Genomic DNA, 17,554 nt, shown 5'->3' on the forward strand with positions numbered 1-17,554 from the left:
GAGTATTTCTACTTTCTACTTCCAAAACACATACCAAACATGCAAACCTAAAAATTCTAATCATAGTAGTCATTTTTTAACACTAATTTATCAATGAAGTTCATTATTTACACCCTCAAGAAAAATTAAAGAAGGAATAACTAAGTAGAGCTTGGCACAAAGCTTAAGAGAAAAATAATGGGACATTTGAACTAATGTTCTGCTCCATCCTGAAACAGCAACAGCTCTGAGTTATATAGTTCATTGCTGCAATGGCTAGGCCCATCTGTCATTCATGTGCTCTCCTTTGGCAATGAGAGGCTTCTGCAGACCCCCAAGCATTTTCTTTGAAGTGGATTTCAGTGAACATTTCTGACAATTACAGCTTCAGGATAGTGAGTCTTCTGCTTTGTGCAGAAGGCTGGAGCAAGACAGGTAGCTTGATCTGTCACAGGTCATTTTTATCCCTCAGAATATGAACTGTAAATATTTTTTATTGGTTTCTTCTTTTTTTTGTTGTTGTTGGTTTGTTTTGTTTTATAAATTAAAGTCAGAATCTGAAATCTTCATTTGAACTGGAAACCCCAAAATTATGGTTCTGAATTGCTATAAGGCCTCGTGGGAATTAGGATAAGCTAAGTTTTATCTTGCTGGCCCTACCAGGCTTACTTTTGATGAAGAGAAAAAAAAAAAGATCCTAGGTATCTTGCAGATATCAGAGTGCATTCTCAGAAGCAAGTTTCAGATAGACTCAGCTTTGAGGAGGATTATGTACCACAACTGTAAGGCATTTCTATAAGGAATTTCATTGGTATTTCAAAACTAAGACCCTACATGGATTTTTAATTCCAAATACCCTTAACCTGTGGCAGTGGGGAAAACACTGACATTTTGAACACATAGAAAAAGATTCCATAGAAGTCAGATAAGTGACAGAAAACATGCTGAATTACTTGTGGAAGAGCAGCTAGAACTGCACTTGGTTTTGCAGGTGGTTTCTGCTTGTGACAGAAGCTTAAATCAGCACTGGGTACCCTGAGGAGGCTCACTGGCACACCAAGCAAGTGCACCAGGACTGCTGCAGCTGGACACCTACATTTCCTTCTCCTCATGGAGCCTTGATGCCTCCTCCTGAAGCACCTGTAGCTGTTGTTGAGCCAGGCTTAGTTCATGGGATGTTCTCTCCAGGTCTCTCAGCAATTCCTGGTTAGTCAGCTTCAGTTTGGTGTTCTCCACTTTGGTTTCTTCTTTGCCACTGAGGAGCTGTGTACACTGATGCTCTAACTGGGGTGGGAGAAGAAAAGAGAACAGAAAGCATTACAACTGACTGAAGCATCTTGGTCCTGAGGCTTTCAGTTTGGGTCTTAGACGTTAGCTGAGCAGGAAGCTGTTTCTATCAAAGCCAAAAAATAAATAAAAGATCTTCCACTGCTCTTTGTACAGACATAATCATGTTACACAAAAACAAAGCCATTCCATTCTATGACTGAATTTTATCCAGTTCAAAAATGCACCAGTACAAACCTAAAAAGTTGCTATAGAGCAGATTAGCAGCATTAAGCTGATATTCACAACTGTTATTTTAGACTATTTTCCACAAGGACCAAGCCTACACAGACCAATTCAGAGTTCTACCTAAAAACTGTTAGATTTAAATCTGATAGCTGATAAACCTTCCCATCCTCAGCAATATGAACAAGCAGTGACCTTTTTGCCACCTCAGACAGATCTTCCAAGAAGTGTGAATTAGAGCCCTTTTATTCATTTTTATATTCCCTCTCCAATGTGCATCAAAGGAAAGATACAAAGATACAACTTCCTTGTAAAACAAGTAACAGGAGATGACGACAGTGGTTTCTGGTAAATAAAGAAGTTCTACCTGCTTCTCCCTGGCTAATTGAGCAAATTTAAACAGAGAAAAACTTCATATTAAAGAAGGCATTGCTGATCCTAAAATATGAAAGTTTTACTTTCAAGTATTTTGAGGTTTTATCCATTTTAAGGGATGTAAAACATACTGGGAGCATTACAATGATACCATTTCAATCTTCTGGATCTGAGACATAACAGTGTTAGAACTCTCATTTTGCCCATCCCAACAAGCAGAGCTCACCAAACAAAATCTGTCCTCACCCAGCTCTTCCAGCCACTTTCTACCCTAGAACACTGCTGTTGTAGTTTTGGTTTTGAACGAGGCCCAGGTTAAAAATAAAAGCAGAAAATGCTTTCTAGCCTGGACTGTGAGGAGTCAGGAACAAGTGTAGAGTGGGAGCACTTAGCAGCAGCAGCAGCTTAATGTATTTGCTGAACTGTAGCCTCAGCAGGCTCACATTTCACATGGAACACTGGCTGGGCATCAGATTCCTGCTGAACAAGGTTGGTTTACATGGATAGATTATGCCAGTTCCTGCATATTGCTTCCACTCCTCGACAGAATGAAGTCATCCATTCTAAGTAAAAGACCAGCTGCTTCAGGTACTTAAGACTAGACTAATCCAGAGAAGTGGCTTTGGGAGAAGCAAAAAGTGAGCACACTTTTTTGAGATGATCTTTCAAAAATCTTAGGAGCAACAAACTGCAGACAGAAACTCCACTTAGAGAATAGTATGGGGTTCTGAAAACTTACATAGTTTTTGTTCTGGAAATGCAATGGTAGCCAACATCATCTCCCAGAATCATCTATACTGATGTTAGAAATACTTGTTATAAATCCTGGTGCCCACTCTTGTCAGAAAAACAATAACATAATGTCTAAAACCCAGAACACAACAACAGGAGAAAGGATTGTTTCACAGCAATACAAAGCTCCCTTCTTCCACTGTATCCATACAATCCTTAGAGAAATGCCAAACACTACCTTTAAAGCATTCATCTAAACACTTTCCCATACAGAGAAACAACTCATTAGGGATATGCTCAGCTGGTATATTAGAATGGCACTGATCCTATAGCTTGTAGCTGCTTATTGGAGCTGCAAATGGGCTCCTATGTTCATTTGGTAGATGGAGACGGATGGGGTAAAGACTCATGGCCCATAGACACGTTTAAGAAAATCTAAGTAGCAGAGAGAATTAACCCATTTCCACAGGTCAAGCACAGACATGGTATTTGATGGTGCATATTATCTTTTTTTGACAAAGATGAGAGGAAAACCAATTTAAAGTTAAAAAAATAACTGGGATTTTCCAATGCAAATGAGCTGTTGCTGAAGACACACACAGAGCACTCTCTATGCAATCCCTTATTCTTAGCTCAGCATCATTTCTGTAGTTTTTATTTTTTTTCTTCCTATTTATTTCAGAAGCAGGTGAAAGATGAAGCACTTATACAGTGCCATAAGGCAGTTATAAGCATTTGAGTGCTACTGATCCATGTTTTTATGCATCTCATTCCCAATTCCAAGATCACGCTCTTCAGCAGCTATGATCAGCACAGAACCCAGCATTTTATATGGGAAATCCAGTAACTCCCCTGCAGTTCAACTGATCCACACCTTCTTTCTTCCCCTCACACAGGAGTCTGTGCCCTAGAGGTTATGCTGGGTATCCTCTACCTCCTCCTGAGATGTTCCAACTCACATCCCATGAGGAACAATGCCAACCAGACAACCCTCTTAAGGGAGAATCCCTCTGGCTATGCCAGAGGAAACAACAGTGAGCTCATCTGGTTTGAAAGCTCCCTTTCACATTTTTGTTAATGATTTCCAACACAGGAATAATTACATTGTATTTTAAATTTTAAAATAAAAAAAAAACTTATTAATGAAGTTTGGATAAAAGCATTTTTGTTGCTCCCAAGTGATTCTCTCATACAACCAAGTATAGAAGCATAATTAAATCAAGAAACTTTTACTGTCTGCAAGAAGAGATTTAATTATCAAAGCATATTTCCATGCCAGAGGAGGAGGCAAAAGTGAAAGAGATCCCTGGATAAGGCAAACATTAGACACCACACATGGGTATCTCAGTGAATGAAAAACAGTACCAGAAAATAAGTGGGGGCATAGTACTATGAAAACAGATCTGAGTAAAGACAAGAGTCACTTTCAGAGAAGACCATTAGAAATCAGAAAAATATATGTAAAAAACAGTGCCTCTAATTACACTGTGTAAAGTATTCAAATAAATAGGCTAGGTTGATAAACCAGAAAAAAAAAACATCAAATAATGCATATCAGATTAACAATGGGCAAATCAACTGGTTGAATGACAAAAGTTTCAGCTGCCATCAATCATCTGAATGAAATTATGTCACTCATCTCATCATTAGAAATAGTGAATTCCATTCATCCAGCACAGATTCCTTTCCATAAAACCAAAATGGGATAGTTTAATCTATATATAAAGAAAGATCCTGTCTTTCAAAAGCACCCTTGTTGTGATTCATGCAAATTCACAATGAAGAGGGGAAATGGTAAATACGAGAAATTACAAATAAGAAAACCCCATGGTAAATACTATTAATAATAAGCAACGTAGTGAATAGAAATGGAAAATAAAAAGTCATATAAAAAATAATACTAATAAAAATAGCTCAGACATTGTTTTATGTTCTCCAAGATAGGCAATAGTAGACAATGGCAATGTAGACAACAATCATAAGATAAGACTTCCTGGTATTGTTGCTTGTATTGATTGATTACACCAGGCTTAAAATTGAGTGAAACCCTTTGAATAACTTACGTGGGTTTACACCAAATTTAGAAAACATATACTTGAAAAAAACACAAGAAGAGTTTTTTACAGAATTACTGTTGACAACCAAATTTTAAACAGAGCTTAAAGCAAAAACAGACAAAGGAAAATATTAAATACAATAATTACAAAATCAGAATAAGTAATTTCTTATACTTCTGCAGTTGGTTTCAGACTAAACTAAAAATAATAACAAATATAAATATAAACATAAATATAAATATAAATATAAATATAAATATAAACATAAATATAAATATAAATATAAATATAAATATAAATATAAATATAAATATAAATATAAATATAAATATAAATATAAATATAAATATAAACATAAATATAAATGTATGTGTGCCCTCAAAGACATCTTCAAAGTATAAATTATCCTGCTATAGTGCTGCAATGTGGTAAAGAGCCTGCATAAAATCACATACATTCTGATTCACAATGGTACTGGACAAGGGTAATTAACACCAGGCAGTTGATTTCAACTACAGAATAGACTTTTAGTTCAGTCCTGTATCCTCATCAGCTAAACTTCACAAAATCACAGCGTGCCAGGTTAGAAGGGGGAACTCAAGGTTCATCTGTTCCAATCTTTTTTGGCAAAAACACAGTTTAGCCAAGCTAACCCAGCATCCTGTCCAGTTAAATCTTTGCTTTCCAATGTTGGGGAATCCACCACTTCCCCAGGAAGTTAGCTGCAGCTGCTGAAGCATCTCATTGTGAAAAATGTTCTTATTTTTATCCACATATTCTACAGAGGGAATAGCATTTACAACATTCCATTTCAGCCCTTTAAATTCCAGTGCTACCTCCTTTCCCTATTGCTAGTCTCTCCTGCAATGACCTTGGAGCCACTTTACAACAAGTTCTCTGCTCCCCCAAGCAGGCAATGCATTTTAGAAGCAAAACACATCAGGTTTTAATATGGGAACTTGACAAGCTGTTACCAATGCAAGGGAAACAGGCACTGCTATAAAACTGTTATCACAGAGCTATATCAGGAGCAAGTTGTTCAGGAGGGAGCATTTCAAGTTCATAGTGCTGAATCAGTCCAAAACAAGTAAATGAGTGGCTGGTACAGGCTTTGAGCAGAGGTGTACACTAGAAGAGCCAAATCATTGTTCTCTGCTCTTAAGCTCTCTCTGTGTTAAGCCAGTTCCTAGAACACTGAAGGCAGTGGAATTTTGCTACATTTTCATAAAAATTAACCTAGTACCTAGGGAGAATATGAAAAGCAATTTTTTTTCCATTTTACCACATAAAAGGAAAATTACTTTAGAAGTAGAGGATAAAATTTTCCTAAGCACATGACACAAGAACAACAGAGGGTCACAATTTGGCAGAATCACATCACACCACCTTGCTGTTTCAGGACCGAAAATAGTATCTAAAGAAAATAATATGAGCAAATAAGAGCCATCTATTTTTGAACTCCAAAGGTTATCAGTTAGTACCCTTTTCTGTTTTTGAACCAACTGCTCCAGTTCTTGTTCTTTTGACAGCAGCTTGCACTCCAGCTCCTGACTTTGGGACTGAAACCTCTCTGTGTCCTGCAAAATTCCAAGAAGAAATGGATTAACAGAACAGCACAATTGCATCACAGGAGGAGAAATAACGAATCGGGGATGAAGCTTTCCACAGTTAATATAACAAGACTGGTAGTACTCAGTTTAGGGGTGGTATCACTCATCAATCTCTAAACTGCTGCAGTCCAGCAGCTTCCATGACTATGGTTGCTACAGAATGTGCTGATTGCCCACGATGAGATATTGAGTCTAGAAAGTGGGGACAGACACGTCAGGCAGGAGGCTGAGGACCTCAATGATCAATGCAGCCAGAATGCATCCTCTCAATTCCAGCCACAGCAACTCAGGCTGATGTGAAGGAAACAATAACTGCCACGCTTCAAATCCATCACTAACAACAATTTTTCACAGATATTCCACTCGTATAATCAAGCAACTGGGGCTTCAGGCTCTGCCTTTCACTTAGCAATTATATTAACCTCTCCACTTTCCACTTATCCTGAAGTCACTGGGAACTCCCAGTCACATTTAGGATTACTCCTTCTAACACTCCTCAGCTGAGAAAAATTGTCTGCCCTCTCCTCAGTAAAATCAGGTTCCAGCAGCTTGTACCCGTTGAGAATCTGTCCTGTTTCTCCAAAATCAGGCTTCTACTCTCTAGGGTCCCCAGGAAAATGCCTCTAAATAAAAATGAAAATTCCCTCAAGAAAGCAGGGTTCTTACAAGTGTTTTCCCTTAAGCAGTACATGTAATGGGGTAATCAAATGCATGATAACTGGCTCTTTCTGGGGAAGAATATATAAGCAAGTGAAAAAACAGACTAACTGCCCCTTTTGTGTAACATTCAGTCAGCAGGGTATTAAGTATTGTAAATAGCTACACTTTGTACTTATTTGCATCTTACCAATTTCTTTGAACCTATTCTTCAAGAGCTGCTCTTCATTCAAGCCACAATAATTTCCCCTTTATATGGCATCAATGCATCTCTCCAGGCTGTAAAGTCTTTGTAAGACTTTGCATTAGAGGAAGAATTTAACAGTCAGATCTCCCCAGATCTCAAATTAGTCATGCAAAGAAACAATACTTCATGAGTGTCTGGCAGCCCTTAGTGTGACTGCTGACTAAACTGTAAATAGCTTGAGTGGGAAGCTTTCATGAAAAAGCCTGAAAGAAATGGCTTAACCTCAAATAAACAACTAATTAGGAGATCCAACAATCATTTCTTATGGAAAAGTCTTTGTTGTTTGGGGGTTTTAGTACCACTTTAGTTGTGGACTATTAAGAGCACATAAACTATTTTGTCCACAAAGTGCTGGCACGCAAAGTTGCAAATACTTTTTATCCTTATGCTGACATACAAACTTTATTTAAAGGTTTTATCTCATGCACCACTAAAAACTGCTCTCAGCTTGGAGTGGAAAAAACTTGAAACTTTGAGTGAGGTTCACTACCCTGTAAAGCAAGTGAAAAGAATGATTCCTTAGACAGCTGATAAAGGCACTTTTTTTTTTTTATCTTTTTCTTTTATTTTGGTTGGCAGGAAAGAAAAAATACTTGATACATTTGCATCATAAAAGGAAGCTTTAGATATATTTGATTATGTTGTCTAGTTACATTTATATATATTTGATTGAGATGGAGGCAATAACCATGATTTGGCAACATTTCTATCACATACTGCTGAAACCCTGTATTTGTTTCATTTATATGACTGATGCCAAGACAACAAAAAGGGATGAGCTGGTAGCACATGATTGAGTGTCTCAGGCCACCCAGAGCAGCTGTGCAACCTTCAATATTTTAATACTCAAAAATTAAGGGGCCAAGTTCCTGAGCATCCTGATCTAGTTATAAAGTAAGGTGTCACCTTCCCACATACATGACTCTAAGATGACTCTTTCCTGGAACACGCTGGAAGTTCTTGTTAGTTTCCTTGTTTCACAAGAAAAAGCAGGACAGAAAAATCCAAAGAAAAGACTACGGACATGGTAGAGGAGATTTAAAAATGACTTTCCAAGAAAAGGGAATTCACCTTTAGGTGTTCTGGAAGCCCCATGGCAGTGACAAAAGATTCTGTCCCATGTTTATTTTGCAAATAACCCGTGGTTGTTCCACAAATTACTGTCATCACTTGATTAATCTCTTGTTGTTATCCCCTGCCAAAAGCAGAAACTGCAGAAGTCAACAGGATTGGTGCTGCTCTGAGCAGCCTCACAGAGTGTTTTTCCTGATTGTAGCAGCAATACAGTTTTCCTGGAGTAGCACCAATAATACAAAATTTGTAGTTTAACTGACTTTCAAAAGAATGCCAGCTGTGCTGTATGCCAGCCACTGAGCACAGGACATCACAGCTCCTTCATCCAACAAGTCTCTTAGCTTGAAACTGCAGAGACTGAAACTTTGAAGATGCAGCATAAAAGCAACTTTGAGGTAAAAAAAAATTTCTTCCTCTGTTGTGAAACACATTTTGTGGGCTTTAATTTCACACCCAGAACAAGTTTAAAACCACTGAAAGGGGGAGCAGAATCCATGGTCACTGTAACAGAGACACTCACTTTCAAGAGAAACTGCTCTTTCTCCTTTTTGATTTGCTGTTCCATTTCCTCATAGAGATGTTGAATTTCTTCATCATAAGCAGCAATTTTCCTAATAAGAGAGAAAAATACATTGAGTGGGTCTTTGTAGCACTGCTTCAAGTCATGACCCACATTACCAGCTAAGCTCCACATCCCTGCCTTAACACGAGACTCCAAAGAATGTTCTGATGTCAAGGAAATAGAAATTTTTGTGCAGCATAGCTGACAGATTAATTTTTTTTTCTTGTGGAAGTAAAGCTTCAATAGCTTAAAAGCTAGTATAAAGCTGATGTTTCCATATAAAGCAGCTGTTCATTATGCAATTCTAATGACTCCTAGATCTTAGATACAAGGAAGAGTTTCCTAATGACAACACTAAGATATCAGAGCCTAAATTGACAGTTAAAACTATTTTCACAGCAACTTCCTTTTTTTTTTTACTCTTGTACACTGTTGCTCACCCATTCAGGGTGCTGAATGAGGTATTTCTAAGACACAGAATGGAATTCTTGAAAGACCTTCTTCAAAGCAGCCTTACTGCTTTTCTAACTGCTTTGCTGAAACAAATTTGTAAAACCCAGACAAGGAACAGAAATAAATATGCTTTGCAAAAGTGTATGTGACTGTAGGAAGAAAAAATTAGAACCCACAGACTTCACTTTTTCCAGTAAAATATTGCAATTGATATCACTGCAGTTTGATCCATGAAGGATTACATGGAGTAAATGCTTTAGCTCAGACAGAAAAACTTTAACTGTTGACAGGGAACAAGATATCTGCTTAGTTCTGCTACTATTCTGTTCCATGCTCATTAATCCAGACACTGAAAAACAAAAATCTCTTCGTATCAAACCAGGGGACATCCTAGAAAAATTTTTATAGAGACTATTACAACCTTTACCTAACAGTACTGTATATTACCCCATATTCTTCCTGCCACAGCTGTTCCTTGAGTAATCTGCATAATGCTGTTACAAATAAAGTACAGAACCTTCAAGGGCATTCACATCACCAAGAGCAGGACAAAGAACACACAGTAGAAAAAAAAAACCCAGCTTTTCTACGTCTACTTTTTTTTTAACTAATATTGTACATATTCTATGGTTTTGCTTATTGAAGGCCTGGTTCTCTTCTCATTTTAAACTAAGTCAATTTTAAAGAAAATTCAAAAACTTTACCTAATCCAAGAAGAGTGAGCAAAACCAGAAACAAGTCTGTCTTTTCCCCTTTCAACAGCAGAGCACCTGACACTGCCACCTTGCTTTTTTGGTCACAGGTAAAAGAAAATGTGAGACAGTTTCCCAGGACTTACAGAAGCAATAAACAACTGTCAAGGCACAAGAATTGGAGGGAAACAATGGCTGTCACTTAGATTATTGTAAACTGTGTCTAGGTGAGAAAACCAGGCCCCAAAAGGGCCTCTGCCATGTGACTGCAACCTTTCAAATAGAGAGTGCCAGAAAATCCAGGAGCCCTTTTTGCTGCCTTATTCCCCTTATACTGAAAAGATGGATCATGTTCTGATCTCAAGTCATTTTCTTGAAACTAAAAAACTGCTAATTCCTTAAATTAGCACTCAAAGGAGTTGAATTACACAAATTCATAGAGCAATAACAACTACTTAGGAAGGCATGGAAGAGATGCTAAGATCATACACCTACTGTATTCGTGCAGTATAATGTCACTTTGACCAGCACTAGGCTGACTATTGAAAAGCCCTGTAACTCTGCAGAGGCAGAACATATTGCACAGCAGTCAGTGTTTCCATGGGAATCACAAGGATTTTCTGGGCTTCTGTATTATATCTGGGAAAATAACTTTCATCCTGTGTTTTAGCTTCCTGCTTCTTTCCTCTTATGTCTGGAAGCAAAGGATATGATAGTACTACATCCTGATGGCACTCCTGAATGTAGGAATCTTTTCAGTTGGTCTGGCACACAAGCACATGCCATCTCTGCAGGCTGAATACTCTTCAAGCATTTCATTCATGGATTTCCATTCTTATCTCTGATCAAATCAAACAGAAGGGGAAAATAATACCGCCTCGGAATCAAAAGTCTAAAACAAGCAGAAGATAAACAATCCAATACATTAGCTGGCAAATATTCCCCACATACATTCAAGAGAAAAAGACTGAATCCATAAGGATATATCATTGTTTTATGAAAAATGTGCCATGTTTTTCTACTCCCTTAGATTACCCCTTCAAGTTTTACTTAACACATAATTTTATAATTTCAGTCATATTTGATAATGTAGTCTATCTTTTCAGTAACACTGGGAGACAGATGGAAACAAAAACAGATGAAATGTAATGTGAGTTCACTAAGTTCAGATGATAAATTCAGGATCAACACACTTACAGGGGTTCAATTTCTGCCCATTCATGTATCTGCAATGTGAATTGTTCTGATTTCACAACTGCTGTCATGCAGTTTGTCATAATGGCTCTTTCTCCTTAAAATGTACAGTGATTTGTACACAGTATGAACTAATCTCCTGAGATGCTGATTTTCCTTTTCATCCACAAAGATGGATTCTGACGCTATCCCATGCTAAGCCCAGTGAGAAGTTCATCCTCTCCTTCCCCTTTACCCTTTTGTTTATCTTGCCTGTTTGGGACTCCTGTTTGAAACACAGTCTACATTTTTATTAGGTTTGTCCTTCAAATGCAAAGCACAGCAGAAGACAGAGCTAATGGCAGTTGAAGATTTTATCTGCTATTAGAAGAAAAAGATTTTTCTCATCTCTTTTAGGCTTACTTCCTATCAGTCTTATTAAAAGCCCCTTGGTTCTACTGCCAGGGATTTGAAGAATAACAAGGTCTGTCATATTCCACTCCAGTCTTTGCCTCCTCATTCAAGAGATATGACCTTTTAAAAATAGCTTTCTCAGAATAGCTGTTCTATTCCTTTAACTGCTGAGTTGCCATTCCCTGCAATTTTCCTCATCCCAGTGCATTCATCCTGTGTTGCAGAGACCAAACTTCCCACAGTGCACTCAGGGTGCACTAAGAGCCCATGCAGTGGCAAAAACATGCTTTGCCACATGCTCAGCACCCTCCCTGGTAGTGCCCAGCAGTTTACTGGCCCCTTTTGACTGATTTTGGGAAGATTAATGCCTCCATGGGCTTTCTCTGGAATTGCAATCGCCCATCACATAAGCATGTTTTTGTTTTCTCTTCCTAGTGTTCATCTCTGCTTTTTTTGGGTGCTCAATACACCACCCTATTATTAAAAAAAAACAAAAAACATTACTTCTATGTTTAAGAAGTCATCTGATTTTAAACTAGCACTTAAAATGAAATATTAATACCAAAAATCAAGGAGAACTAATCTACCCTGGCAAATAAATATTGTACCCACAAAATCACATTTGGTTTCGATTTAATTTTTTTTTTTCCTCTCTCTCTCTCCAGTTACATCAGTATTAACCTGCCCAGTCCCCCATGTGTGCTGTATTTGCATGTTTGTGTATTGAGAATATACTAGTTCAGCCTCACTGCTGCCTGGACCTACAAACAGGAACAGCAGCAATCTACTGGATCTATTGGATCAGAACAGAAGGAAACTCCTGGATCTCTTAGACCACGGGACTGAGGTTCCAGAATGAAAATATGTATGTGTGAAAGGTCCAGAAGAAAAGACCAAAAAAACTGGTAGAGAAGAACATCAAGGGTGAAAAGCATAAAGATTTTTATGGCATAAATCCCAGCACATGCACATGAAGCTCCTCAGGGCACCCAGGATAGAAGAAAGAGGAATGTTTGAAGACAAAAGCACAGCCTACACCCAGGAAAGGAGACAAAAGGCTGAGAGTTGCCTTATTGCCTAATGACTCACTGAGGTGAGTCAGGAGGGAAAGACTCAAGAAGGAAAGATGAGAAAGATCAAATTCATATTCAATTTGCAAAGAGTATTATTGTCACCAACCAAGAAAAGCCAGTAGCCATTATAAGACCTCAAAACCCAGCATCCCTTCTCTTCTGTGAGCCCACATTAAATCCTGGCCAATCTCTGCAGACACATGTATCTTAGTGCTGGTAAATATGTGGATATTAAAAAGAATTATTCTCCTCCCCTATATGGTTCTGTCTTGAGCTTTGCTGTTACTTGTACATAGTTTAGAAGAAACTGGGGGTTATTCATCCCCACTGTTACTACCAAAGACAACATTACTAATCTGATTACTTCCAGCAATAGACCACAAACAAAACAACAATCAATGTGCTGAAATCAGTGGTGTTATCAGGAGCAACAAAAAGAAGAAATTTGCTAAAACATGTTTTTACTACAAAGGCATTAAAATTCAATGCACTTTCCAAGTAGAGATTTCACATCAACCAGAAATCTATGCACATTTCTGCATTGATCAGAGGTATTAAACAGACACATTTATTCATTCAGTTCCCAAAAGAACACTCATTAAAAAAAACAAAACAAAATGGAAAAAAAAAAAAAAACCAAAACAGAACAAACCTCTCACCACACATGGTAGTTAACAATCTCTACTCCAAAACACATAACAAAACTCTCTGCATACTGTTTCCAGCTGTCTGAAAGGCTGTCTGAAGGCTAAAACCACACAGAAACTTAGCTGAAAATGCTACTACCTATATAAACCAATTGCCTTTAATGATCATACATGTTTAGGTTTTTTCCTTCTCCATAAGCCCTGTCACATTCTCAGAAAAGTCAGGAGAGTGCTGAACAAATGAAATACATTTTTAACAGTATATTTACCTTTATTGCTCAGTCAGTAAGAATCTGAAATTCAGAAGTGACACTTTAAAATAAAAATACAGTGTCCATAATTTTGCATTTTGTTCAGATTTAGCATCATAACTTTTCTCCCTCTAGATAACTACATAAAAAGATCTATTAATTTTTAGTTCTTATACATATTTTTATAGTGTTTGTTTATATCTACATTTTATATGTTTTATATATAAATCATATATATTATTTACTGTATTTCGTAGGTTTGCTTTATAAATGTTTGTTAGCTTACATTTTCACTAGTATCAGTGCTTTGTGCTGTACTAACATCTTAAACCTCTTATGTCTCTGGCCAGTTAATCCAGGTTTATAGCTTTTCTGCATGCAATGCTTGCAAAGAACACAGACAATTTATCAGATTTACAGTTAAATGCGACTTTCCTCCAGAATCAAACTGATTAACTAGATTGGAATCACTCAATATTGTCTTAAAACTTCAATGCAATAACAAATATCTTCAAAAGAATTTCAGTCAATAAAATCTTAACCTGAAAATATAATTTACTTCAGTTCTGTCATATCAATAGTTTTACCAGTAGTCTTAATGTCTGATAAAATTTTACATTATGGGAAATTTTACATTATGTGAGGTCTTGTTCTCAGTTCTCCATGGAAATACCTTGTTTACTTCAGAACTTCAAGCAGCAGGCAAAATAGTTTTAAAACTACACAAGCAGTCTAACAAAGAGAAGTACTAACTTTTTTAGAGCACATTCCAACTCGTTCTTCTCATTATCTGCTTCTTGGAGCTGGGAAAAAATTCTGACTAGGAACTCTTCAAAATTGGAAAGTAAATGAGGCTCTTCTTTTCTTAGCTGCAACCAAAGTTGCTTCACATCAGTCTCACTGAAAGAAAAGATCATAAAGGATTCATTAAGACAGAACATTTCCAGGCTGCAGTAAATGTCCTCCCTTAGTAGATGGAGGCTTCAGGGTATCACTAGTCAAAAGACAAAACTTATTAAAAACAACTTAAACAGTGCCAGATTTGAAAAGAATGAGGGGGTGGAAAATGATGAGACTGAATTAATTTAAAAAAATGCATTGTAACATCTGGCCATTCCTGACTGCAGAATAGCACAGGAACTGCTTGTTTAGTGGGTACCTTGCCAGACACTCCACCTAAACAGAAATGGGTAAGAAAGGAGATAGATGAAATATGCCCTGTATGCCCTGACATCACTTCTATTAGAAGAAAAGAAAACATCTAGAGGGGAGGGTGCAGTGGAAAAGCTAATCAAAATCCTTTCCTCACAAGAAATGAATGAGATTCAGATTCCTAAGTAACGTAGATATGTTAACAAATTGCATTTGGACCTCATTCTTTCATTTTCGATACATTTTTATTCCACAGTGAGTCTGCTACAAAAAGCAGAACAAAACATCTTGAAATCCTGATTTAAAGATATACCAAGATAATGTTGTTTTTTCAAATCTGTTCAGCAGACACTGACAGCTCTATTGTAAATGATAATGGGTTTCTAATACTTAGCCAATATTCTCCTGAACTACTTTGTTTCTTCCTGACTCGCTTCTTTTCCAGGAGCATGGCAAGTCTGAACCTAGCCAGCAAAGAGTGCTGCACCTAAAGGACAAAATGAGGATAAGGATAGAAAAAGTGGGTGATAAATATCTCTTCATAATGAAAGCCTTTCAGGATGACTGACAATGAACTGTTTCCTGGAACAAGCAGTCAGGGGAAGAGAAGGACTGATGAGCACTTTTATTCCATTGTGAGAATCACCGATATAGTTCTTAAATATTTGTACCACTTGTCCAGATTCTCTCCCATTTTTGCCCAGTGTTTTTCTTTTGTTCTACAGTATTCATTGTGATTTGCCAATGAATGTGTGGCCAGCACACAAAAAGCTCTTCGAGCAGGTTTTATGCTCCATGTTTCAGAGTGAGCCATCCTGGCCTTGGAGGAAGTAGCACTACCAGAGCAATAACAGCACACAATTATGCATGAAGAGGAGAAAAAGCAGAAAAAGTGGAGAAAACATCCCTGCTTATGGTGCACTTTAAACCACAGCCCTTGCCAAAAATAGCAGTCATCATGCATTGATTGAAAATCAGTGACATCTGTGGATTACATGCTTGTAATTGTCTATGTTCAGATCCCATGGCACATTAAGTGGTACAGCTTTCACATGGCAGGAAAACACATTTCATGTGCCTGAAGTAGAGCAGTTTTGTTCTTGGAAATTTTGGTCAAATGGCATTTTATCCTGACAGCAAGAAAATCAGGATTTTTAAGAATCTCTGGGGTTTTGGTCAGCTTTTGTTCTCACCATATATCATGGATTCCATTAAAACCAAGCGCAGAGGTGAATCATAAAAGGTCATACAACTGATCACTATTGCTGTGAGAACTCACTCATCCAAAACTTTTGTAGCTCCAAGCCGATCCATCAGATTTGAGAACTGGAATTCTTCATCCTCATCACCACCCATGGTCTCTTCATACCTAACTGGGCAGGCTGTTTCACCTTCTGATGGTTGCACCATGTCATTCTTCAAAGCAATCTGCTCCAAAAGAAATTGGCCTAAGAATTAGAAATTACACACATTAGCATTTTCAGAAATTACTATAAGAAAAAATGTCATACTAAACATAGTAAAGCTCAAAATTTATGGTAAATAAACAACAAAAGGATGAGGCATGCCAAGAGGATCCCTGAGTTTTGTGGCTGGCTTTGTGCCCAGTTTAATGTCTAACCTTCAGTAAATCATCCACCTCAAATTCACAAACATAATAAAAAATTCATATCTCCATGCAAAAACATAAAAGGACATAAATTGCAGTAACAACTCTTCATAAATGTTGTGTTTTTCTTTCTTAATAGGTTTAAAAAGATTAGGAATCTAAAATATCAGTACTGATAAAATGCACATTAAACAAAATTTTACATTCTTATTAGTGCATGACCAAAGGCACACATTCAATTCCTGTATAAATTGCATGCAGAAAGCTACATTTGATTAATAGTAGTTGTATGGTCAGGATGCAGAAGTGGAATTGCCACATGAATAATCAATACATTTGTGCTCAGTTGCCACAGACCAGATACATTCCATCAAATTCTAAATGCGACATCTATTTTATTTGAACATCCACAGGTCAATTTTTTTTTTTTTGGGGGGGGGGGGGGGGATGGGAGGGGTGGAATATTGTGATTTTATGCAGAGGATTTTTTGTTATATTCTAAGTTCCAGTACATAAATTGCTATAGATCCAAGAAAACAGAAACATTAGTATGGCTTTATGCTAGTATTAAGTCTGTCTTGCATTTTTTTCTCAAAGGACCTAACAGAGCATGTTGGCAACAGAAAGGAGTGTGTCACAAGCAGAAGTTACAGTAAATTTCAGATTTGCCATAATTTAGAAATAGAAACAGGACTCTCCCATAGTAACTGGTGCAGCATCAGCTTTACCCAGACACCACTGTGCCTTCTCAGGCAGAGTTTTATCTACAGCTACAGCTTCTGCTTCTACCAGGAATGCCAACATCATCACCCAGGCAGATGTAGGACTACCTGACCTGGAAAATACCAGTCAGTGCTGTGTTGCAGGTTAAAATGCACAATGGTTTGCACAGTCTTATCTTTTACGTGGTGTGTCCAGCTCCCTTGTGTGCCTGTGTGGGTGTCTTTGGGGCACTTTGTACTTTACTACCAGCTGAACCTGCAAATAGGAAAACAGTGGCCACATCATCTGGGCCTCTGGACTGGGATCCAGCTCCTGAGCAGGAGGAATCCCCAGGATCTGGATCTGCATGAGATGCCAGCCACTTATAACTTCCCTTAATAAAGAGTTCTAGTTATGCAGGGACCGCTTATGAAAATAACCTTAATTTAACTTATGAAAAGCAAAGCATATATTATTTCATCTTTTAATAATGTTGATTTTCAGGTTAGAGAATACTCTGTGAAGATATTTGATCTACCTCTACAATGGTAGAGGTAGGACATGAGAGAATTAGTGTCACAAA

General features: G+C 37.5%; 1 protein-coding gene across 1 annotated transcript in view; it reads right to left on the bottom strand.

Moving 5' to 3' along the window:
• CRACR2A (calcium release activated channel regulator 2A) overlaps positions 1 to 17,554 on the bottom strand; it is a 51,850-nt gene that overhangs the window by 19,688 nt on the left and 14,608 nt on the right. Inside the window, exons 4-8 of the mRNA XM_079333382.1 lie at positions 15,940 to 16,108; positions 14,262 to 14,408; positions 8,764 to 8,854; positions 6,137 to 6,232; positions 1,076 to 1,263 (exon numbers count right to left, since the gene is read on the bottom strand). Coding sequence (XP_079189508.1) covers positions 1,076 to 1,263; positions 6,137 to 6,232; positions 8,764 to 8,854; positions 14,262 to 14,408; positions 15,940 to 16,108 — 691 coding nt within the window. The remainder of the gene's footprint in view (positions 1 to 1,075; positions 1,264 to 6,136; positions 6,233 to 8,763; positions 8,855 to 14,261; positions 14,409 to 15,939; positions 16,109 to 17,554) is intronic.

This window comes from Erithacus rubecula, assembly GCF_903797595.1.
Source record: "Erithacus rubecula genome assembly, chromosome: 1".
In the NCBI taxonomy this organism is placed as follows: domain Eukaryota; kingdom Metazoa; phylum Chordata; class Aves; order Passeriformes; family Muscicapidae; genus Erithacus; species Erithacus rubecula.